General features: G+C 45.9%; 1 protein-coding gene across 9 annotated transcripts in view; it reads right to left on the reverse strand.

Annotated features, from left to right (window-relative positions):
• GATAD2A (GATA zinc finger domain containing 2A) overlaps positions 1-25865 on the reverse strand; it is a 116709-nt gene that overhangs the window by 34653 nt on the left and 56191 nt on the right. For 8 of the 9 annotated variants that reach the window (XM_038566738.1, XM_038566735.1, XM_038566737.1 and 5 more), the window contains one exon: positions 8672-8940. In XM_038566738.1, the coding sequence (XP_038422666.1) occupies positions 8672-8940 (269 nt within the window). The remainder of the gene's footprint in view (positions 1-8671; positions 8941-25865) is intronic. The other variant, XM_038566739.1, reaches the window with a different exon arrangement.

Here is a 25865-nt window from a genome sequence, read left to right on the forward strand (position 1 = left end):
CACCCCCACAGCTCCCTTGGTAAATGCCAAAGTCTCTAAAAATGGGATAGTGATTTTATCATCAAGAACATCAGGTTTAACCAAAGGACCCTGCTTTGCAGGACAGGTAAACAGAGGGCGCTTTTAATGCATTTTCAGTCTAAGTTCGCAAGTGCTTGACTACGGAGGCAGAAAGCCAGAAAAACTAAAGTCAGGAATGGCTCTAAGGGCTCAGATGCTACTGCCCACCCTCAGTAGGCTGTGGGCCCCTTGACGGCAGATGGGAGCCCCTTTTACCCACGGGGTAGGCCCTTGCTAAGAGTGAAACCCCATCCCGTAGCAAATGAGATGCATGATGCAAAGAGGGATGGGGAGAGAGGGGGAAAACAGGCAGCTACCCAAAGGTCGCACACCCCAACAGAACCCAGGACCAGAAGTCATCAGGACATCTATAGCTACTGAGGCCCATGTAGCAAGCTACTGAGAGGTGGAAGCTGGCCTACTGGTCTGCCCCAGCTCCACCCGTGGGCCCCAGGGAGCCTCAGTCACATTTCCTCCCAGGTAAAATGAGGAAGTGGAGATGATCTACTTTGGCGCTCTTGGACTTCCACCCCCAGCTGAGTCATGCCCCTTAACTTCTAGTTAGCTTAACTTCTAGTCTTTTTCCTGAAGACTTCTGCACATTGTTTCATATTACAGTACACCAGAAAGTGGCTGTGATCAGATCTTGTCCTATCATTTCTATCTCCAGAGATCACCACAGTGCAGGTCAGAGAGTCAGCCTGGTCCTGGCATGCTAACAACCCAGGGAGAGCTAAATCTCAGAAAAAGGCATACACAAACACATTTTCAGTAAAGCACTGGAGTGGCTGTTCATGGAGCCCCCACACCACAAAGGCCCAGAGTGACAAGACATCCGGTGCTCACCTTACAGGTACAAAACCTCTAAAGAAGAGATTCATGTTTTCTTTAGTTAAATGTTCTTCCACCCAAAGGGAGGGTTGTTCTTACTTGTGCGTAGCCCAGATTATTTCTAAAGATCAACAATTTGTGACAGAGATTCTCAATGGGAAAATACAGGAGTAGAATCTACTTATCACAAAAACAAAACAGAGAACCCAACATAACTTCCTCTGTCTGCCCCAGCTCTAGCCTCTTTTAAGACTCCTAATTTGTTTTACCTGGTAGGTTAAGGCAGGCATGTATCTATGACCTTTGGGTTGGTCTCACAAGACCAGCTGGCTCAACTTCCACCTCCATGGATTTTTGTTTTTCTGTGAGCACATTTATGAATGTCAGAACAGAAACTAAACTATTTTAACCTCATTTATTTTTTAAATGTCCATATTGAGGTATAATTTACATACCACTAAAATTCACTCACTGTAGTACAATTCAATGATTTTTAATAACTTTAGAGTTTGCAACCATTACCACAATCCAATTTTAGAACACATCTACCACCGCCCCGCCAAAAGTTCGCTTGTACCCATGAGATGCTAATCACTGTTCCCACCTGCCCCCACCCCAGCCCTCAGGCAACCACTGATCATTGTCTCTATATTAAGTCTATTTTGGACATTCCCTGTAGATGAAATGATACAACATGCAGTCTCTGGGTCTGTTGTTTCCCACCAGCACGGTGAATCTGAGGTTTATTCATGCTGCAGCATGTATCAATAGTTCATTTAAAAAAAAATTTTTTTTTTAAAATTTATACATGGAAGACGGGATCCCTGGGTGGCGCAGTGGTTTAGCGCCTGCCTTTGGCCCAGGGTGCGATCCTGGAGACCCGGGATCGAATCCCACGTTGGGCTCCCGGTGCATGGAGCCTGCTTCTCCCTCTGCCTATGTCTCTGCCTCTCTCACTCTCTCTCTGTGTGACTATCATAAAAAAATAAATAAAAATAAATAAAAAATATATATATATATACACATACACACACACACACACACACACACACGGAAGACACAGAGCAAGGCAGAGACATAGGCAGAGGGAGAAGCAGGCTCCATGCGGGAATCCTGATACAGGACTCGATCCCAGGACCCCAGGATCAACCCAAGCCACCCAGGTGCCCCATTTTTTTTTAATTTTTTTTTAATTAATCAATTTATTTATTTATGATAGTCACAGAGAGAGAGAGAGAGAGAGGCAGAGACATAGGCAGAGGGAGAAGCAGGCTCCATGCACCGGGAGCCCGACGTGGGATTCGATCCCGGGTCTCCAGGATTGCGCCCTGGGCCAAAGGCAGGCGCCAAACCGCTGCGCCACCCAGGGATCCCTTAATTTCTGAATAGTAATATCCAATACATGGATATAGCATGTTTTATTTATCCTTGGCTGGCTATCTGGATTGTTTCCATTTTTCGGTTATTATGAATTATGATGCTATGAATATCCACGTATCCTTGTGTGGACACACATTTTTATTTCTCTTGAGTTATATTCCTTGTATAGAATGCTGGGTCATGTTGTAAGTTCATGTGTAACTTTTTTAAGAAACTGTCAAACTGTTACCCCATTTTACATTCCCACCAGCAAAGTATGAGGGTTCCACCTTCTCCACATCCTCATCAATACTTGTTATTAAACAACCATCTTTGAGACTTGCTTTATGGCCCAGCATTTGGTCTACCCTGGAGAATGTTCCATGAGCATGTATAAAGACATATTCTGTTTTCTGTAGTTACCAGGTGTTCTATAGATTCCTGTTAGGCGGGGGATCCCTGGGTGGCGCAGCGGTTTGGCGCCTGCCTTTGGCCCAGGGCGCGATCCTGGAGACGCGGGATCGAATCCCACATCAGGCTCCCGGTGCATGGAGCCTGCTTCTCCCTCTGCCTATGTCTCTGCCTCTCTCTCTCTCTCTCTGTGACTATCATAAATAAATAAAATCTTTAAAAAAAAAAAAAAAAAAAAAAAAAAGATTCCTGTTAGGCCAAATGGGTTGCTAATCCTCTTCAAGTCTTCTAGAACTTTACCAATTTTCTGTTTAGTTGTTCTATAAATTATTAAGAGTGGAATACTGACTTCTCTAAGTATAACAGATAACTTATCTATTTCTACAATCAATTCTATCAGTTTATGCCTCAGGTATTTTGGGGTTCTGTTGTTAGGTGCGTATACATTTATTTAGTTATGTATCCCTGATATTTTATAATAAAATGTCCCTCTTTGGCTCTAGTTAATTTTTTTTGGGGGGGGGGGTCTTAAAGTCTATTTTAGCTGACTTGATACACGCTAGCTTTCCTATAGTTAGTTATGGTATAGTTTTTCCTATCATTATACCAAAGAAGCTAAGCATCCTTAAATCTAAGGAGTGTCTTTTAGAGACAATATAATTAAGCTGGATCTGGCCTTTTTTTTTTTTTTTTAAGTTTTTACTTATTTATTAGAGAGTGAGTGAGTAAGAGAGCACAAGCAGGGGGAGGGGAAGAGGTAAGAGGGAGAAGCAGGATCCCCACTGAGCGGGGATTCTGATATGGGACTTGATCCCAAGACCCCAGATCACGGCCTGAGCCGAAGGCAGATACTTAACCAACTGAGCCACTGGGCGTCCTAATCTCTGTCTTTATAATTGGGGTGTTTAGACCACTCATATTTAACACAATAATTGATATGATTGGATTTACATTTTGCTAGTTGTATTCTACACACATTTCTTTTTTGTTCCTCTGTTCCTCATTGACAGTTTTGTGTTAAACATTTCTTAGTGTACCAAATTCTTCTGATTTTAAAGTTATTTTTCTTAATAGTTATTCTAGAGATTACAATAATCATCTTGTTAGTTTACCACGCTCTACTTCAAATTAACTTGATTCTAGAAAAATGTAAAAATTTTACCCTAATGGAGCTCCATTTCATTCCTTTTTTTTTTTTTTTTTTTTTTTAAGATTTTATTTATTCACTCATGAGAGACACACAGAGAGAGAGAGAGGCAGAGACACAGGCAGAGGGAGAAGCAGGCTCCATGCAGGGAGCCCAATGCAGGACTCGATCCAGAAACTTCACGACCATGTCCTGGGCCGAAGGCAGGCGCCAAACCGCTGAGCCACCCAGGGATCCCCCTCATTCCTTCTGTTTTGTACTATCATTGTCTGACATGTTGTATCTGTAACCATTAGAAATACAACAGATTTTTGTATGCCTGTGGTCAATTTCCAGAAAGCTGAAATGGTTATTTTTTATAACCAGTGCTATAGTTAGTTAACCCTTTACACCATGTTGGTTGTTTTTTTTTTTTTTTTTTTTTTTTTTAAGATTTTTTTGTTTATTTATTCATGAGAGATAGATAGAGAGAGGCAGAGACAGGCAGAGGGAGAAGCAGGCTCCATGCAGGGAGCCTAACGTGGGACTCAATCCTGGGACTCCAGGATCACGCCCTGGGCCAAAGGCAGACGCTCAACCGCTGAGCCACCCAGGTATCCCTGTTACGTGTTTTAAGAAGAAATGAGAATAAAGTCTTCTATATCAGTCCACATATTTACCATTTCCAGTGTTCTTTATTTCTTCCTGGGAACCCAAGTTACCAATATGTCATTTTCTTTCAGCCTGAAGAACTGACAGATCTGCCAGTGACAGGGTTTCTTGATTTGTATCTGAAAATGTCTTTTTTGCCTACATTTCTGAAGGAGTTTTGCTGGACATAGAATTCCAGGTTGGTAGTTTTCTTTGAGTACTCTGAATGTAATTAAACTTCTTTTGGTTTCCATGGTCTTGGGTGAAATACTGGCTATTAATCGTATTACTGCTCTCCTGTATGTGATAAGTCCTTTTTCTCTCGCTACTTTTAGATTTTCTTTTTCTTTGGCTTGTAACAACTTGACTATGATGTGTCTAGGTAAGATCACTTTGTATTTATGCTACCTGAGGTTTGTGTTGAGCTTCTTGGATGAGTTTCTCCTCACATATGTTTTTGATCATTATGTCTTTAAATAAGTTTTTGTCTTGCCCCAACCATGACTGCAACCTTATGCTAACTAATAGAGCCACTGTCCTTCCCCATTTGCCCATCTCTAAGACTGTCACTTCAACCAACAAGGTCACAGGCGCAGGGCTGCTGCGCCCAGAGCTCTCTTAAAATAAATGAGCCCCTTTTCACTTCTCCAGAGAAGGGGTTGGCCTTCACAGCCTGTACCTGCCAGGCAGAACAATTCCCTACCAGTAGAACTGGGAGAAGGTGTGGAAGTTGCCGCAGGCTAAATGCCACTGATTCTCACTATTTTTACAAAGTTCAGCAGTTCCTAAAACACAAACTCTCAGATTGTTGTATGACTGGTCAATTTCCACAATGCTGAAACGATTGACATTTTTTGGCCAATTTCTGTCCTGTTTTATAGTTGTAGTGGTGGTGGGGGAATCTGAATATCTCTCCTCATTCAATCATTGCTGGAAATTACCCTCCAGCTTTATTTTGAAAATATACACAAATTGGGAACCTAAATCAGAAAAACTGCCAGAGATAGGGGAACTGTATAGAGGGAAAGAATGGATTTTACCCCTTTGTCTGCCTATATGTGCTACATATCACCCCAATATAGTAAAAAAAAAAAAAAAAAAAAGTTTTATCTTGCTGATTTCAATTTACCAGCCACTTCTTTAAAGAAAATTCTCTCTCCTGGAAGCCACCATAAACTCCCTTTCAACAAGCCTAATTTGAGTCATAAGAGAAGACAGCATAAGGGGCACCTGGGTGGCTCAGTAGGTTAAGTGTCTGCCTTCAGCTCAAGTCATGATCCCAGGGTCCTGGGACAGAGTCCTGAGTTGGGCTCCCCACTCAGCTGAGAGTTTACTTCTCCCTCTCCCTCTGACCCTCCCCGCTGCTCATGCTTTCAGTCACACACTCTCTCTCTCACTCAAATAAAAAAATCTTAAAAAAAAAAAACACAAAAAAAAAACGTGAAAGAAAATGAGGTACTTTTGAAACAACCAAATTCAAGACACAGAATACTATACAGCAATGAAAATGAATTAAATACTGCTAAACTCAATAACATGAGTAAATCTCACAAACACTATGGTGAATGAAAGCAAGCCAAGGGTATAGGCTGCAAAATTCCATTTATTTAAAATACAAAGCCAGAAAAAACTAATCTATGCTGTTGGAAGCCAAGAAAATGGTTATCCTTGGGGTAGTGACAATAAGCAAGCATAAAGGGGCTTCAAGGTTCTGTTTCTTGATTCTAGCTAAAAGGATATGTTCAGTTTGTGAAAATATATCAAGTGGCACCCTTCTGTACTTCTCAGTATGTGTCCTATCTCTCCATTAAAAGCAAAAATGAAATTCTCTCAGCACAACAATCTAAAATTGGCATGTTAGTACTATAAAAATTCAGTGAACCTGAAGCCAAAGAGCTTCAGCCAATCTAAACTATGGTTAGATACAGCCGTGCCTTTTGATCTGCCCAATGTGAGATTTCACACTAACCTGGGAACCAATGGAACAATCATACCGTGATACAGGGAGATTCCTAAAGGAAGGTTTTCAAGCCAGATGCTCTCAAGAAGCATCCAAAGACTGCCTGTTTCTAACATAGAAACTGGGGCCACTCATTCCAGAACAGATTACAATTTTAGAATACTTGATCCTATGATGGGAGGGGTACCTGATCTTATGATTTTTGTCAAAACTCACAACTGTAATTCTCAAATGAATTAAACAGAACATTCTACTCAGGGAAATACTAGCTCTACATGTGAACATCTTATTTTGAGTGAAGGCTGAAGGACAGTTGTCACCAACACTTCCTCCCCACACTAGGATCAATTCTGGGTACACGTCTGTCACCCAATAATCTTCAAGGCAGATATGATCACCCATTTTACTAATGAAGAAACAAAGATTAAGACTATATGCTCAATATAAGCCAGGGAATATGATGTGACCCCAACTTTGCCTGGCAGCCACCAAAGCCATACTCTCATACTCTGTGAGTGCCCTGGGGGGGGGGGGGGGGGGGTCTCTAGTCCTGTAGGTCCACCCCTACCCTGTGTGTTTGGGTTAATTTCTGATCCCTGCTTCCCTGCATCTTTTGTGTCATAAGGGTATCATCCCCATCAGCCTCAGAAAACATTACATTGTCTAGTAATCATGGGTTGGAAGTGAATAGGTAAAATGAGGAAAGTCTGGAAGAGGCCCAGAAGCCAAATGTAGCCTCAGGCTGTGTCAACAGGAAGATCTGGTAACTTTTCCCTCACAATCCACTGGGCTGCCCTGCAGAGGAGCAAGGTGATTACAGGAGAAAATGCCCATGAGGTGCCCAGGAACACAAGAAGAACCCAGATGATCCTCACAAACAAGGGCTCTTCCTCCTCCTCAGCTACCCGAGACAGCACCTAAGAACCTACTGAGGACCAAGTCAGAGGGAGGGAAAGGAGGCCCAGACTTACAAGTTTTACTTCTGAAACTTTAAAAGAGGCCTTTGGTTTTAGAACAGGGACAGCAAAAAGCAGAGCCAGACAGAAAAAGGTATTTTAGGATAGTAGAAACACAAAGTACCCCCCACTACCCACTCTCTCAAACTAACATGCTTCCCCAATAGAAGGGGATGGATTTCCCCATTTATCTCAAAGAGCTAAGAATTAAAAAGCTGAGAAATGTCAAGCCAGACGATTTCTGAAATCCTTAAGATTCTGAAAGTCTGGGTTCCAAAATGAACTTAACATGAAGAGTGCAGGGTAGAGTCATCCCTGTGTGGAGTTAGTTAACACTCATAGGAAGGGAAGGTGCTCCCAACTTCCCTGGCTCTGTACCTGCCACCCTCACCCTCATCCCCAACCCTGGGCAAACAAACATGAAAGGGAGTCTGCAGGGGAAGACCAGGGGGTTAATGAGAGCTGGCCAGGAAACCATCCCCATACCCACACAGCTACTGTGGCATATTTGGCTCAAAGGACATTTAGGTGTGAACATTCTGGAAAGAATGGCTCTCACCAGAGCTCCAAGGGGAGCAGTGACAGCAGATGCCAGGCCCAGATTTCTCCTTACAAGAAAAGAATGTTTCTGAGTAAAGAAATGGAGGGGGTGGGCACAGATGACAGGAATGATACTGAGTTTTATTCTTTCAAATTTTTTTCCTTAAGAACCTCACAAAGCTGAGGATCAGGAAAGTTACTCTTCAAGTAGTCAGTATTGACTAAGGAGAAACCAAAAGACCACACCACAGAAGCCTTGAACAGAGTGACCTCCTCCTTCATAATGTGTTGAAAGAGGAGGTCACTCTTCCTTCGTAGGCATATGAGGAGTGGTGACACATGTGAGAAGTATCCCTGAGCTGGACTCCAGATTCTGCCCCTAGCCCAGAGACTCAGAAAATGTGTAGAACCTCTGCCCTCCTGAACCCCAGATCTATAAAGGAGACATAATAAAATTAACAACTAAGTTTTCCTACAAACTAAAACACTAGTTGAACAGACAACAGGTATGAGTTTAGTCAAGACCTGCTGCCTTGCAGGGGAGCTAATGGAGAATACTATCCCTCCTCCTATGAGAGCCACACCCTCTGCACTGACATCCAGGCCCTAGTGGGGAGGTCTGTCCAGGAGAGCACAGCAATGCCAGGACTGGAACCCACAGCCACCTTCACCATAACTCACCAAAAGCTGGTTCCTGCAGGCCTGAAAGGAAGCCTCATGCCCATTTCACCACCTCTTCACACCCAGGAGACCTGGTTCCAGGTCCCTCCTGCTCACCTGTATGAGGTACGCATGTCCACGGGCCCGTCACCCGCCTGCCCTTCGCATCTGCCCATGGCCGTCACCTCTGCCCCCCTCAGCAACCCTTGGGCTGGGCCTGCTCCTGGCTCAGGCGTCACTCTCATGTCTCCGTCAGTGTTTAAGTCTGAAGACAACAATCCTCTCTCCATTTTTATTTTCTTGCTTTCCACATCATCCTCCGCTGGGTCTCGTTCAAGCGCTCGTTTCTGACTCCGTGTTCGGCATGCTTCTTCAGTCATTCTGAACTTTGGGAGGAGAAAACATGACATTTAAACTTGGCACAACCAAGTTGCTACCTTCTTAGAAACTTTTCAGAGTGTCAGCTTGAAGAGTTTTCCTTGCCACGTGGTGATGGCAGAAGTAGGTAGAACAAATGCAAGACCTATAAAGTTTGCCCAGGACCTTTCTTCACTGCCTGGGGAAGGCTGGGCAGGATTGGTTGAGCATCCGGGGAGCTGAGACCTGTGGGGACCTGGGCAGGAATAATGGAAAGTGGTTGTTTATCTGAAGGAAGGGGAATTTTCTATGTTCCAAACTCAAAAGCAAATAGAGGAAAACTGTTCTAGATCTGAACTCCCTGCCTATGGGATTCTGAGTACCTGCCTAGGATTGGAGGTGTCTGGAATCCGGCAAAGGGAAACTCTATCCCACGAGCATGGTCACTGCCCAGGTCCAGCCCCACAATGTACTCAGGTTGACCCTTCTTCTCCCTTTTAGTGAGGGACAGCCTCCTCACACCCTGCTCACCTCTGGGTGTGTGTGTGTGTGTGTGTGTGTGTGTGTGTGTGGGAAAGGTGTGAGAGAGAGAGAGAGAGAGAGAGAGAGAGAGAGAGAGAGAGACGTTTAACCCTTTGACTGCCAGCAAAGTAAACTTTGAGTGGGGTGAGAGCTGGTCCAGCACCGTGCCAGCACCCTGTACCTGCAGCACACACATATCTTGATTTAAAGAAAAGAAAAGAAGAAAAAAAAAAAAAACAGCTGAGTCAGTTTTTGATCCCATGACATCACTGGGCTCCACATGACCCTTCCCAGGATTCAGTCTGAGAGACAAAGCACTTTCCAGAAAACCAGTCTGAACCGGTTCCAGACAACAAGCTGAAGTGTTGTTAACCCTCACGGAGACAGGACGGAGGACGGAGGACATCACAGTGATGTCTGTCTGCAGGGAGGCTGCTGGCATTCCACAACAGAGTCTGGGACACAAGCGCTCGCTCTTAAAGGAGCCACTCCGAGCCCAGCTTTGATGTCCCAACAAGGCAGGACACAGGAAATAAGACTGCAAGAGGCAGGGTCTAAAAAGCCAAGCCAGAGTTCATGGAGGGACAAAAAAGAATTTAGCTACCAAGCTCTAGAATTTCCAAAGTGCCAGTTCTATACAGGATAGTAGGCATCCACGTGTACCAACACAGGGCCCCATGTAGGAAAACACTATGGGCCCCTCAGAGAATCTCAATTCATACCTGTGGTGTGCCTGTACTGAAGGACTCCTGGCTCTGTCTGTATATACAGGCAGGGCACCTGGCACCCTCAGCTTCCTCACCAGTGAATACTCTGGGAAACCTGTCCTGGGGAGTGCCAGTCATCCCATCCTGGAGCCCGCCTCCTGGGAGGCTGGGGCAACACAGGGCAATGAAGGGGCCATTATCATTATATATGGGACACACTCACAATCTTCTTAAGGAGCCAATTTCACAAATGATCAATAGTGCAGGGCTTTGCCCCAATGGCCTCTTTGGTCAACTTAAAGAGTGAAAGGAAGGAAACTGACAGCTGCTCCTGGCTCAGAAGGCAGAGTCGCCCATGTACATACATGTCAGGCCAATGTGGCCTGGCCAGGGCACCCAGATATCTGCTCCTACAGGCAGTCCAAAAAGGTCAAATTGAGCAAGTCTCCTGGTGGTAAGGCCCCCCCAGCATGCTCCCCATCCATGCTGATGGCGGGTGGGGCTGGAGAACTCTGAAGCTCAAGGGCATGAGATATCAACAAGACCTCCATCTGCCCCCAATCCCTCCTGGCATCCTAACTCATACCTGCCACCCGCCCTGTCTGTACCAATTGCTCAGTCCCAGTCACCCCCTAAACATCCCCCATCCCCTCCTCCCATTCTCTGTGTCGGTATGGTCTCCTAACTCCCCCAGAGAAAACAAGGGAAGCCCCCATGTTCCGCTTAGCCTAAAGCTCTATGGCTTCTGTCTCTCTTTGATATACCTTCACGACAAACCCTGTGTCAGTCTGCTCACTGAGTCTATCAGTTCTGTCTCTGTGAAACTGCAGATAAGTCACTGCCCTGAGTGTCAATCATTCTCCCCCACCCCTCCCTCACTGTGGGAGGCATGGATCATCTTCCTTTTGAGGACTGCCTAAAACAGGAGCTCGTCAAACATTTGGGGAATTACACAAGAGGAACAATTTCAGTAGCTGTCTTGGACAGCAGGTAGCTGTGCTCCCCAGGACCAGAGAGGAGCCTCTCAGGATCAAAGAGGAGAGGAGACGAAACCAGAAAGAGGCAAAGAGGACCCGTACTAGAGTCAGAAGAAATTCTGTCTCTAAAGGAGAAGCTCCTAGTCTGGCCTGGTACCCACTGGAGGAGAAGAGAGACTGAGGTGGATGTGGAGGATGCCCCTCCTCCCAATCCTGTACTCAAAGACTCCCAATACTTCCCCACTCTGTCTCTGCTCCAGCCTGGCATCCTTATCCACTCACTCACCCCGCCAGCCAGCACAGTCTCTGGCCTTCTAAGCTCCAGGCTCCAATCCATGAAACTCATCCAAACCCAGACCCTACATGAAGTCCTTCCTCTCAGCTGCCCACACAGACTGGGGACACACACACCCCTCAACAATCAGGTCACGGTGTGCCAGGTCACCAGACTGGCAAGGTAGTGCCCAAGTGACCTCACTTCGTTGTCACTGGATTAAAACAAAGGGCCAGAGCAGAGCCTCATACCCACAGGAGGACTGCTTCTTCAAGCCCCAGTGACCACTCTGGGCCATAGAACTCCCCCAGAGCACCCCAGTTTGGGTAGCTGATCAGGGTCCCCGCATCACAGCCTGCTTATGCTCTGTGCGCAGTGTCAGGGTAGCTCACACTGAAGCTGAGGGGCTGGAACTCTGCCAACCCCAGAACCAATAGTCATCCTAGCAGCGCACACATGCCTTGCTCCTTCAGCTCTAAGCCCCTTTGGCTCTGGCAGGGCACTGGGGCTGGGGGGGGGGGGGGGCTGCTACATCCCTCCCCCACCACAGAAAGGACCAGCATAGCTAGAAGGGACATGGCAGAGGGTGTCTCCAGCTCTGCACTCCATTTCCCACCTTGGGTGGAGCCTACTCCACAGCAAGGTGGCTGAGTTAAAGGCCACATGGCACATCTGCTCCTGGGGAGGGCAGGCACTAGTTCAGAATGGTTCCTCCCTCCTCTGAGCAGGAAGGACCAGTCCCCCCACAATTTAGGTCTAGTGGCTACCAACCCGTAGGCACGAACCCAGGATCAGCCACAAAGCTATAGGGAAGAAACAAGCTTTGAGGAATGAAGCATAATCAAGGAATGAAGCATGACCTACAATTTCTGCAAAAAAAGCAGTGAGGAGGTACACTGGAATACTTTCTAAAGAGCAGGTGAAGAGACTGAATTACTGTGATAGCAAATTAGGATCTGCTTCAGAATCCTCGGCCAGTAAAGGTAGAATGAAGGGAAAGATAACAGAGGTTCTACCACAGGTCCATTCAGGAATTGCCAGTCCACAAAGAACAGCTCCCTCTTACTGAAGGAGGATCCTGTGCTGGCTGCTACCTGCAGGCAGAGGCAGATCCTGACAGCAGTAGGCCCACTGTAATTGTGAGGTTCCCAAGGCTGCAAGGCTGCCCAAGGCACAGGCTTGTTACCCAGGAAGCAGGGCTGGAACCCAGTTGGCCTCAGCCCCTTCTTCTCACTCTCTGCAAACACAACCAAGTCAAGCAAAACCTGCTCTAATACATCCTGAGAGCTGGGTGGGCAGAGGTGGCAGGACGAAGCCCAGGTCTTCAGGTCTTCCTTGCCCCAAAGAAAGGAGGTTGCAGCCATACTAGAGGCACACAGGCATAGCACAGACCAATCTCAGAGCAAAGGTGCCATCAGAGCATAGGTATAATGACATAGGGCTTTGGGTCAGTGCAAACTGTAACTGCCTTTACCAAAAGCTATTTTAATTATTTTATTTGTTTGAGAGAGAGTGTGCACACACATGTACCCAAAAAGGGAAGGGAGAGGGAAAATCCCAAGCAGACTCCACACTGAGCACAGAGCCTAATGTGACGTTCAAGATCACAACCCCTAGATGGTGACTGAAGCCAAAAGCCAAGAGTCGACTTCCTAACCAACTAAGCCATCCAGGTGCCCCTACTTTATTTTAGTAAAATACCACACTTACTAATCTGAGAACCTCAGGTGGAATATCTGTTCTAAAACCACTCCAAAGAGGTAAATGGTGTAGGAACCAGAATTTTTAGACAAGATTCAGGAGACCAACAGAAAGTACCTGGCACAAGTTGAGCACGCAACACCAGTAAACGTCTTTTGACAATTAAAAAACAAAAAGGTCAAGAAACACAAGTCATGGAGCTCATTAGTACTATCCATACTAGGAAATCTTATACTACTGTTACTAACATACCAGTAGGAATAGTACCAGTAACACTCCTGTTTCAAGCACAAGAAAAATACTTAGCGAAATGCGCTTGGGAGAAGTGACTGAGCCGATGATCAGAAAAGTGGACCTGGGGTGCTCTTTTCCAGAGCTCAGAGAAGAGTGAGCATGAGAAGGTGGAGGAAAGAGGGTACTAAGTGTGGACTGCCTCAGCAGGAGCATGGAGGATTTGGGGAGATCCAATTTGTTCTAAAGGATCATCTGGCTGATCTGCGGATAGACTAAAGAAGGGGGTTTTGTGGGGAGCAGTTTTGGGAGGCTTTTGTATATTGTGGCTCAGGATGGGAAGGAGACTGAGCAGTGAGGAGACATGACCAAATATTGAGGGTACTTTAGAGGATACAGACAACACAACATGCCAACAGCTGGATGAGAGGCGAGAAAGAATTGCTTTGTTTTGTTTGTTTTTGCCTGAGCAACTGGAAAGATGGAATCGATTTTCTGAGATGGGGAAAGAGCAGATCTGGGGAAAAGGCTGGGAGCAAGGTAGTTTGGACATGCTGAGCATGAGTCTACCAGACCCACACAGAGAGGCTGAGGATCTGACAGGTGGAGGCCTGCACATGGGGCAGCCACTGTCCTTGGCAGCACAGGGCACCCTTTCCTGTCAGGAAGGAAAAAGGGCCTGTGAAGCATCAGATGCCACGCTGGGCAACAATGAGATCCAGACACTGGCCTCACTCTATACTCAACACATAGGCTCTGCTGGGTGGGTAGTTCCATCAGGCCTCAGCTAGGCACCCATCACTAGAGTGCCCCCAAGCAACGTACAATGCAGGTGGATGTTTGTGCCCTGGTGGTCCTGAGGCTGGGGCTGTGTTGCCCTCCTGCAGGACCTCCCCCTTGTCTCCTGCCTGAACCCAAGAATCCTATCCATCCTCCTTCCTCAAGACAACATCTGAGGAAGCTCTGGGAAGAGGAGCCCAGGACCTGTACACCCTCTACCCACCCTCTGGAGGCTCCCCCCATCCCCGATTCTTGAGAGTTAAACTCAGGCACCTGAGGAGGGGCCAGGGAAGAGAACAGCCAAGCTCTACTTTGGTGTCAGCAGCCTCTGGCTGACAGGCACATGTCTTCCCTTCCAAAATGAGACCTCACTCTGTTCGAGTCCTGAGCCACTTCCTGATGCATCTGAGTGATAGTAACAGGAATGCAGTGGCTGTGTTCTGGAAGGAACTCACACTAAGGACACCAGTTCTCAAGTTTTAAACATCCAACCCTGGTAAGGCCGAGTACAAGGGATGTAATTTAACTTGGGATATAGGATGATTTCAACAGCTAGCCTCTACTACCAAACACAACAAAGAACAGAAGCCAGGTCTCAGGGAACAACTGACTAAGGGACCTTGTTACTTTGAGCCTCAGTTTACCTAAGCATACCTCATAGACATACTACATACTATGTGAAGAGATACATGATGTTAGAAATTACTTGAATGAGAAAATCGAATTGCAGGATAGTGTAATACCATTCACATGGCTTAAAAATGATTTAATCTTCAGAAAAAAATATTGAAAAAGCTTATGAAAATCAAAAGTGAAAGAAATTGGGCTAAAAGCCACAGCACTCATTTCTGAAGAATAAACTGTTAAGAAACTTTCACTTTCTGTATTCAACATTTCTGTATGAAATGATGATTTCATATCAGTCTTATATTCAAAGAACACAAAGATAAAAAGGAGAGCTACATAAAGTAACATTTCCACATGCAAATGCTGAAAACTGAAAGGACAAATGTAGTGGGAGTGAGACAAAGGAAGACCGCCCTTTGGAGGGAAGTGCTCCCAGGCTGGAGGGTGTTTTGTAATATAGGGATATCATAAGGCTGGCTCCTCCAACAGGCAGAACCAAGAACTTAAGACAAATAATGCAACCTTCAGTGGACTGAAAAGGGTTGCTGCCACTGACTTTCCTATCCATATTAGCAAGAGCCTATGTAGCTTAAGAGTACACCCTCTGCGCCACTAAAGAGACTCTCAAGTTCTAAGCAGTAAACCCCAAACCCTCATCTTATCCTCACAGCCCACCTTCTACATCTGGGTTACCAGTTGTGCTGAATGTCCACCAGGCCAACAGCAAGGGGTGTGGGCTCACTTTAAGGGACCTCATGTTTCACACAGTTCCTCATCCTCATGCCCACAGCAACAATCCCTATACTACTCTGCAGCTTCATCTCTTTTCCCAGCTTGTCGCTAAACTCTTCCACAGCAGAAACTTCTTTTTCCCATTCACCTTCATATTCAGTGTGAAGCAAAATAATACGGGTTCAGTACATGGTATGGAGTTAAACCTACATTTCTGTAAATTAGTCTCATGAAATGTACAATTCCTCGGGTTTGCCCTATAGGTCAAAATGAAGCATACAAGTACTTTCACTAAAAACTGTGCGTTCAGGGGCACCTGTGCTGTTCACTCAGTTAAGCATCTGCCTTTGGCTCAGGTCATGATCTAAGGGTCCTGGGATTGGGCAGCCCGGGTGGCCCAGTGGTTTAGCGCCACCCTCAGCCCAGGGCCTGATCCTGGAGACCCGGGATCGAGTCTCATGTCGGGCTCCCTGAATGGCCTGCTTCTCCCTCTGCCTGTGTCTCTGCCTCTCTCTGTGTGTATCTCATGAATAAATAAATAAAATATTAAAAATGATAATAAGGGTCCTGGGATTGAGCCCCATATTGGGCTTCCTGGTCACAGCAGGGAATTTGCTTCTCTCCCCCCTCCCCCCCTCCCCTTCTCACTGCTCATTCTTTCTCTCTCTCCTAATAAATTTTTTTTTTTCAGGCAGCCCGGGTGGCTCAGCGGTTTAGCACCTGCCTTCTGCCCAGGGCCTGATCCTGGAGTCCCGCGTCGGGCTCCCTGCATGGTGCCTGCTTCCCCTCTGCCTGTGTGTGTCTCTGCCTCTCTCTTTCTAGGTCTCTCACGAATAAATAAATAAAATCTTAAAAATAAACAAACAAGTGTGAGACCACAAGCACACAGGGCTTTGATATAAGTTCCTAAAAAAAAAAAAAAAAATTTTTTTTTCTTAAAGATTTTATTTGTTCATGAGAGACACACAGAGAGGCAGACATAGAGCCTAATGTGAGACTTGATCCCAGAAACCCGGGATCATGGCCTGAGCCAAAGGCAGAGGCTCAACCACTGAGCAATCCAGGCGTCCCAAATAAATAAAATCTTAAAAAAAAAAAAAAAAACCACACTCGTGTTCAGACTTTCTGTAGGCTAAATGTAAAGAGACAGAGTCTCATAGACTGAGGCTGAGAGAGGAACAGGATCTGGGGAGATGGTCTAAGCAGAACAGAAAGGGCCAAGCCACTGAGCAGGAGGCTCTCAGGCAGAGGAAGGGAGATAACAGTGAGTCCTGTGCTATAGGTTTGCTCAGAAGGAGAATTAAGTCTTACTACTCACCGAAGCTGGGTTCCTAACCCTTAGTGATCTGAAAACCTAAGATATGCCAAAAATACAGGTGTTTTCTCTCTTAAACATCATCAAGAAGGCACTAGGGTCCAGATGCCTGGGCCTTCAAAGATCTAGGCTAAGAGGATACTAGGGAGACCTCTCTGCAGCAGTCCTGTGACCAGGGCGAGGGTATACCCACACATGCTGGAGGTGATAGCTACCACTCACTAAGAGCCTGTGCTTGTTGAAGAGGAGCAGGTCATCTAAGGTGGGGAAATCCAAGTCTAAGCAGGCAAAGAGTCTGGGCCTGAAACCCAGGTCCACCACTCCTCTTTCCACCTGGCACTCTCACAAGCTGCCCACTGTGAACATTCCACTATATGGTCAAAAGGCCTTTTGTTAATCATGTTTAAATGGTTTGTTTTCATCTGGAGTGAACAGCACATGGTGGGGCTAACATGATGCATGAGCTAGTGAGTAGAAAGATAAAACAGCCATCCTCCCCTCTCATCCTCAAATGACAGGGAACCGCGCCTAGAGAATTAAGATTTGCCCTGCCCAGGGTGGTCAGGCCAGGGAGGACTCTGAAGCTAGAAGCTATGGAACCCCATAGTCAGACATCACCACCAACTACCAGGTAACAGGCTGTAGGTACCTGTCCCATAGGACTGTTTGGGCCTCAGTGTCAAAGTTCTTCTATGTCCCTAACCCTGGAAGAGAAGAGTGTCCAACACACAGCAGGTAGATGACAAACATGATGAATAAATACAGGTTTTATGAAGAGGAGCTCCCAACAGGGGAAAGGAGGCTGGTCCAGACACCTCAAGCTGTTTCAACATGATCCTTACTTAGATCGTGACCCAAGTTTATCGCTCCCCTGTTAAAAGAAACATGGGGTCTTCTTTTAAGAGCAAAACACCTATCACTGAGCATTTACCCCACATGGATCACCTCAGATGATCCTCATAACCACCTGTGAGGTAAGTGCCATCATCTGCCCCCACCATACAGGTGGGAAAACTGAAGCAGGTGGTAGTCACACAGACAATGGGTGAGACACGCTGGGAACTGAAGCCCATCCTCCAGACAGTCCCAGTTGAAAAACCTCATTTACAACCCAGAGTCACATATGAGATTTCCAAAGAATACTGGGAGCTCCTCACAAGTAAGAAATTGGGCTTGACCTCTCACTCACAGGGTCCAAATGAAATATTAAATGATTACAACTTTATGTTGTTGAGTGAGATCACACCTTTTGTTGTGAATAAAATACGATGAATTCTGCTAGAGCACAACAAATATGCATTTTTAAAAAACCAGAGCATATTGCAAATTGTGCAATAAAAACAAAGGGCTATGGGAGCAACAGGGTTAGATACGCAACACCCCAAAACTTCATCATGACATAAAAAAAAAGACAGGAACCTGATTTTTAAATGGTAGCATGTTAAACAACCAAGAAATACACAAATGCTACCTGAAGCCTGACCCTTCAACCTGAAGGAAGATCTGGCATTTGCTGTGGCTGTTTTCTTACTGTGACATGCTGGAATGAGGGTGTCTGACCCCAGAGAAAAATGGTATGGCCTCGAGGGGGCCTGGTGCATATCTGAGATGTGTTCATTTCCATTTTGTGTAGTGTCAGGTGCTCTTTTAGCTGGGAGCAATTTTCTGGATTCACCTATTGCAGGAGTTGGCAAACTTTTTCTTAAAGGAATACAGTAAATATTTTCAGCTCTCCAGGTCATTCTGTCTCTGTCCTAATTACTCAGCTTTGCAGCTGTAACGGTACATCCTCAAACAGGCATAGCTGTGTCCCAACCAAACTTTATTTACCAAAACAGACCACCAGCCTGTGGGCCATAGTTTCCCAACCCCTAACCTGAACATGGCATTACTCCCGGACAAAACTGTACATAACTACATACAATGTGTGTGTCATGCTCCAACTGTGCCTTAATATATCAATGATGTTGAATAAATCTGCTTATCCAAAACAAGCATTATCAGAGAATTGACTAGAGGACAGTAGGTTTCAAAAAAAGGACTTGAACATGTAAATTTAATCTGAGCCCAGGATTCAAGGTTCACTCTTTTGACAAGCCAAAAGAAATTTAGTTTCAAAAAGTGCTGAGGGCAGAGAGCTCACCAAAGGGTCAGTCTATCTTACTATACGGGTTAATTTTATACAATCCTAAAAGCCCTACACACTCTCAAAATAAATAGGTCCGTCGTATAAGGAAATTGTGTGCTATAAACTCAATTACTGCAGTGGCTAAAACTTTAACCCAGTTATAAAAGCAAGCGGTTCCTCAGCACTCATGCCTGAGGATCAGACCAAAGCTCTAAGGAAAAGCGTAAGGGGATGTGAAAGACCTTAAGGGGCCCAGGGCTGGGAGGGGGTGGGATGAGCCCTCTTGAAATAGGGATGTTTGCACTGACACACAAAGTGACGTGAGCACACTAGGGCTGATATGCTGGAGACCGGGGGTCCCTGAGGTAGGAAGGGAGCTATAGGTCCTGACTTCTCCATGTAACCAGGACTCACCTTCACCCCTTGAGGGCTAGGAAAAAAAGGGTCATCTGTGCCAGGGAAACTTCGAGAAGGGAGGTGGGGAGAAGGGATGTGGGGAGCATCCCTTCTGGGGACCAGGAGGATGCAGGTCCATACCAGTGTCCCCAACTGTCTCACTCTAGGGCAAGTCCTGGGCAGACAGGCAGCACTATGACAGCCTTACAACCTGTGTCCTGTCCCACAGAATGGACAGAGATCTTTGAGCAATCATGATCTTCACCTGGTACATTCTGCCTGCAGCTGCAGCTCCATAGCCTACCCCAGCCTGGGGACAGCAATAGAACCCCAGGGATCTTTCTGGCAACCTGTCAGGGACTCAGACTCCACCCAGTCACTACCTTGGTCCTTCATTTCTGCTGACATTTATCTGAACACTGGGCCTGCCTGGACCTGGGGTCTCAATGCTGGTTTTCTGAGCCTTCTGCTTTGTGTTAAAAGAAGCCAACACTGGGCATCCCGGGTGGCTCAGCGGTTTAGCACCACCTTCAGTCCAGGGCCTGATCCTGGACACCTGGGATTGAGTCCCACGTCGGGCTCCCTGCATGGAGCCTGCTTCTCCCTCTGCCTGTGTCTCTGCCCCTCTGTCTCTCATGAATAAAAAAAAAAAAGCAGCCAACACAGCTCACCAGGTGGACAACCCCTAAATAAAAATGAGACACATGACCAACATATTCTTCTGTCCTGCTGAAAGGGCTTAGTCACTCTTTCAAAGGCTTCTCACAGGTGGACACTGCAACCTCCAATGGCCACGGTGCCTGGGCTTTGGATTCTGGGGAGGCTGAAGGTAGTGATAAGAGAGAAAAGGGGACAAGAACAGATGAAGCCCCAGACTTGGGATCATTTGACCTCACTCAATAGACATCCTATTGGGGGATGCCTGGGTGGCTCAGCGGTTTAGCGCCTGCCTTCGGCCCAGGGTGTGATCCTGCAGTCCCGGGATCGAGTCCCGCATCGGGCTCCCTTCAGGGAGCCTGCTTCTCCCTCTGCCTGTCTGTCTGTCTCTCTCTCTCTCTGTGTCTCTCATGCATAAATAAATAAAACCTTAAAAAAAAAAAAAGACATCCTATAGGTAGGAGGACATGGGAAACTGGGGCACTGAAAGATTATCTCCCCACTCCCCAAAGTTGCACCACACCAAGCAACTTTGCACTACATACATATATGTGCACCCACACTCATGCATACTCATGGACACATGCACCCACACATACATGCACTCACACATGTGCAGTTTTTATTCCCTCCTCCCACTTCCAAATCTTGCCAATTATCTCAGAAAACGTCTTTCTTTGTTCAATTCTGAACAAAACATCAGTTCTTGTGGGTGATCAGTGTCCATTTAATTCCTGATCCACCTGTCTCAAAAATGAAAACCTTCAAGTATGAAAATGAGATTAGACACAGGGGGAAAAAACTCCAACTTCTAAAGCACATGAAGAAACCCAGAGCCCTACAGCGCCTCACATGGATCCCCCCATACACCTCAGCCACTTTAGCCCACACATCCCCAAGCCCTGTCCAAGACAAATGATTTCACACATGGTTGGAGTAGCAGAACATATTCAAATTACCAGCACTGCAACCATGCTCATTTCTACTTTGTGCATATACAGTAAGTTAAGCTTCCAGAGAAGACAGAGAACTAAACACTCTTTACTGCTGTTTATAGGAGTAATGTCTGAACCCAAAAGGGAACTTCTACACGATAAAGAGCCTGGTCAGTTACTAACCACCTAGGACATCTCATATCCTAGTTTACAGCCTGTCTGGCCCAGTAGGATGTGGATGCTAATAGGCTCCTAACAAATACGGTTACTGGGGACACCTGGGTGGTTCAGCAGTTGAGTATGTGCCTTCAGCTCCAGGGCATGATCCTGAAGTCCTGGGATCAAGTCCCCCATCAGGCTCTCAGCATGGAGCCTGCTTCTCCCTCTGCCTATGTCTTTGTCTATGTCTGTCTCTCTCTCTCTCTTCTCTCATAAATAAATAAAATCTTAAAAAAAAAAAAATACAGGGATCCCTGGGTGGCGCAGCGGTTTGGCGCCTGCCTTTGGCCCAGGGCGCGATCCTGGAGACCCGGGATCGAATCCCACATCGGGCTCCCAGTGCATGGAGCCTGCTTCTCCCTCTGCCTGAGTCTCTGCCTCTCTCTCTCTCTCTCTCTCTGTGACTATCATAAATAAATAAAAATTAAAAAAAAAAAAAAATACAGATACAGCACCAGACAGTGACCTCTCCAAGGGACCAGTGACCCAGTGGTGCCTGCACTGTGGAGGATAGGAAGAATAGCTCAGGAATAGCTCAAGAATAGCTTCCTACCTTCATGGGAGCACAGACCTTGTAAAGGCTGTGAAATCTATGTACTAATTTCCATTTTACTAAAAGTCAACACTAGAAAAGAGTTCACCATGCTGGTGGAAGGGAAGAATCTACAAATGCTTCATTAGAGCTAGGCTTCCAAGGCAAACTCTGGACTTGCAAAGATAGAGGAGGAAGGGAAAAAATACTAGAAAAGACAGAGTGGCAGAAATATACAGGTGCGTGAAAACCCACCTCCAAGGAAAGTAAACAAAAGCAAATAAAAGAAGATCAAAACTTTCAACAATTGTTTTTTAAATGGGATGAAATTGTGTAGAAGGAATCCTGTTACAGAGACCACTTCTATTCAGTGTGAGAGGCTCTCAGTGACGACAGGGCTTCCCCTGGACTTCCCTGGGCACCAGTTACCCTTTAAGAATCCAGGGGCTGGGGTTGGGGTGGAGGTCAGGACCAGCCATCAGCCTGTGAGAGTGAGGAACTGTACGGGCGGAACCTGTAACTGGGTCCTGAAGGACAGGGTGGAAGGAAGCCCTAAGAGCTGTGAAACGGCAGAGTATGTTCCAAAGACACATACACACAACATAAAGTGCCTCCAGTCATTCCATCAAACAAGTCAATCTGAGCACCAAGAACTGAGCACTCTTCAGGGAACCACTCTGCCCCTAGTCCCTACAAGTGCTCTATATCTAACCTTTTTGGGAAAAGACATCATTTATAAATGCAGTGCTCAGCTTGGACCAAGAGTGAAAAGGGAAGGTCAAGTTCAGGAGCATCTCAGTCTCCTCCTAACAAGGCACTTAAAACATCCCAGGTGTGCCCACACAATGTGCTCCCTCTGAAATGCTAATGACCCATCAAATATAAGCCCATTACCACCAAGAGGGTGGGGGTCATCCGAGAGAGGCCACAACAAATGCTTCTATCTATCTAGTCACCTTCAGTCCTTGGTTCAAGAACCATCCAGAGAAACAAGTTTTTAAGACTGAAAAGTTTAAAAAGAATTGGCACCTCTGGTTTTCACATTTACAAATAAACACACATTTATAATCTGATTTTTTTAGGTGGAAAATTTGTAAATGATGTCTCTGAATTAATGTTTGGGAATATATTTAACAAAGTTAACCTGGATAGCAAAAACTTTAACACACTTAAGTGGTGACCATCAACAATATACAGACAAAACCTTAATGGTCTTCAGATTCCTAAACACAAATCCCATACAGACAGCAAAGAACACAGCACTGGTAGTAGCTCACTCCAGCAGAGTGTGTGGGAACAAAGCAGGTTTTGGGACAAACCTCCAGAAAATAGATGGTCACAAGGCTGCTGACAGTTCACCAGGCTGCTCAAACTTGCCCCAGGGATGTGCAGGGCCAAGTCTGGGATGTCAGGTCCTCAGACTCCAACCTCCCTCCCTGGAGTCATGGGAGAACAGGGGAGGTGGCGGCTCAGGTACTGAAAAAGCACAGGTCCTATCCTAGGAAGACAGTATAGGGAATATATTTTTATCTTCCCTCAGATACAGCCAATCTCCTGCAAACTTCTGAAAACAGGGAATAATGTGGATCATACAGATCTGCACCCAAGCCCCATGCCTTGGCTTCTAAGCACCCTTTCCCAGAAGAAAGCCCATCTTTATCTCTTGCCATAGCACACAGTAGAAGAAAAGTACACTTAAACGCTGATCACATGTTAAGAGGGGGAGAACTGGTAGCAAGTGTCTTTAAAACTACAGTAGCTTGTCCAGGCTCATACTGGAGATAAGACTTGGCTTTTGTGTTTGTTCTCAAAGTATCCAGTGAACACCCAACACCACCCACCTGGATGTGGCCCCACAAGGGCGTCTGAACGGCCAGCAGCCAGGGCCATTGGGCCAAAGCCCAACTCTGCAGTCAGAGAGAAATAGATGCTGTTAGAGAAACACACAACACAGAAACAAAGGTACTGCCTATGAAGGGCAATCTGAGCAATATTAAATGTCCACAGGGAAACAGTAACGAGGAGTCCCCCTGGTGGGGATGTCACTCTGAGGGCTAGTTGGCTACATTTGCATCCCATGGGAAAGGAACAGCCCTCTGTTCCTTCCCAGCTGCCTCCTGGGCCATGTGCCTTCATGGCCTACAAAGGGTTACACCTGCCATTTCATGCCATCTGCAATGTGCCCATGGGGTGTCACATCACAAAATGGGAAGCCTTAACCCTTTCAGTGCCAACTCCCTCAGGGCCAAGATACAGCTCTAACCACTAGCTCCATTGAGGCCGTGGCTGGCAATGGCAGGGAGGTTTTGGCACAAACAATGGTAGGAAGGACCAAAAGAGTCACCTCTGTTCCTAGGAGGAGAAAGGAGTAAATAGTGGGGGAACCAAGCGTACCTCTTATGTCATTTTCATCAGGGTGCCCAGCAATATGGTAACACCTGGAGGCCTTTCCTGGGCTTCCCTTGTTAAGCTCCTCCCTGTACATACTCCGTGGTATCACAGCACCATGGCAAATGCCCCAGGAGGATCAGAGCCAGCAGAGAAATTTAGTTGGTCCTAAATGTAAGGACCAACTAACTACTTCTTTTAGGACCAACTAAGTTTCTGGTCTCAATAAAGCCCATGGGACTAAGAAATAATTCCTATCAACGAAAAGTTCTCTCAGTACTTTCTAAACAGCTATAAGAGAGAAAACAAATCCCACTTGTGGAGCCTCTACCCTGTGAGTGGAAAGATACTCCTTGGGTAGGGAGTTGTTCAGATACCTACAACAATCTCTGGGAACAGCAGAGCTGGGTTTGAGGATATCCCATTAAGTGGTCCTTTTGTAAAAGATACTATTTAAGGGGATCCCTGGGTGGCTCAGTGCTTTAGCTCCTGCCTTCGGCCCAAGGCGTGATCCCGATGTCCCGGGATCGATCGTGTCCCACCCACATCGGGCTCCCTGCATGGAGCTTCCTTCTCCCTCTGCCTGTGTCTCTGCCTCTCATAAATAAATGAATAATAAAAAAAAATTTTTTTTAAAAGATACTATTCAAAGTAAAAGCAAGGCCCTCACCACACACAGCCTTGAGGTCAGGTCAGCCTCTCTGAACTTGTCTCCTGCTATTCTGTACCACCCCACCCTGACCCCATACTATTATGCCATACTGACATTCTGACTTTCCTCTGACAGTCAACCTCACTCCCACCCCAGGGCCTTTGCACTTCTTGCTCTCTCTGCCTACAAGGCTCTTCCCCCACCTTCCGCCCCCCTCTGTGAACTACCCTCTTTTTTAGCTCTCAGCTGAGACACAAAAATGATATCTATCTCCCTCTGTGGACTTCTAACCTCTTTCCCACTTCATCACCACTTAATATTCTATTTATGTGTCTTTCTGTGTATCCTCCTAACCCCATCTCCCATAAGACAGGGAACACCTCTTTGTTCAGTGCTACCATCCTAGAGCCCAGGACAGAATACATGCTCAATATAAATCTGTTAAACATACAAGAAATTCCCAGCTATCACTCCACTGCCTAGTTAAATAAACCAAAATGTCTTCATGCCAATAAAAAGGATAAAGATCAAAAACAAAACTTTTACCTTTTAACAAAAATTAACTCAAAATAGGTCAAAGACCTAACTATTAAAAGCTAAACCTATAAAACTCAGGAAAAAACGGAAGGGTAAATCATGACCTTGGGTTTGGCAACAGATTCTTAAATGTGAAATCAAAAGTACAATATCAACAGAAGAAAAAAAAAAGGCCAACTGGACTTCATCAAAATTAAAATCTAATGTGCATAGGAATATGGGGGGCAGGGTCTGGCTAGCTCAGTCAGGAGTGTGGAATCTCAATCTCAGGACTGTAACTTTGAGCTCCACATTTGGTATAGAGATTACTTAAAATCTTGAAGGGGTGGGATGGGGAAGGAAACAACCCACAAAATGGGAGAAAATATAAGCAAATAATATATCTGATAAAGGTCTAGTGTATAGAATATGGAAAGAACTCTTATAATTAAAAAAGAAATCCAATTCAAAAACAGGTGAAGGATTCGAATAGACATTTCTCCACAAAGAAGATATACAAATGGCCAGGGCAGCCCGGGTGGCTCAGCGGTTTAGCGCTGCCTTCAGACCAGGGTGTGATTCCGGAGACCCAGAATCAAGTCCCATGTCAGGCTCCCTGCGTGGAGCCTGCTTCTCCCTCTGCCTGTGTTTCTGCCTCTCTCTCT

Source organism: Canis lupus, chromosome 20 (genome assembly GCF_011100685.1).
Source record: "Canis lupus familiaris isolate Mischka breed German Shepherd chromosome 20, alternate assembly UU_Cfam_GSD_1.0, whole genome shotgun sequence".
Taxonomy (NCBI): domain Eukaryota; kingdom Metazoa; phylum Chordata; class Mammalia; order Carnivora; family Canidae; genus Canis; species Canis lupus.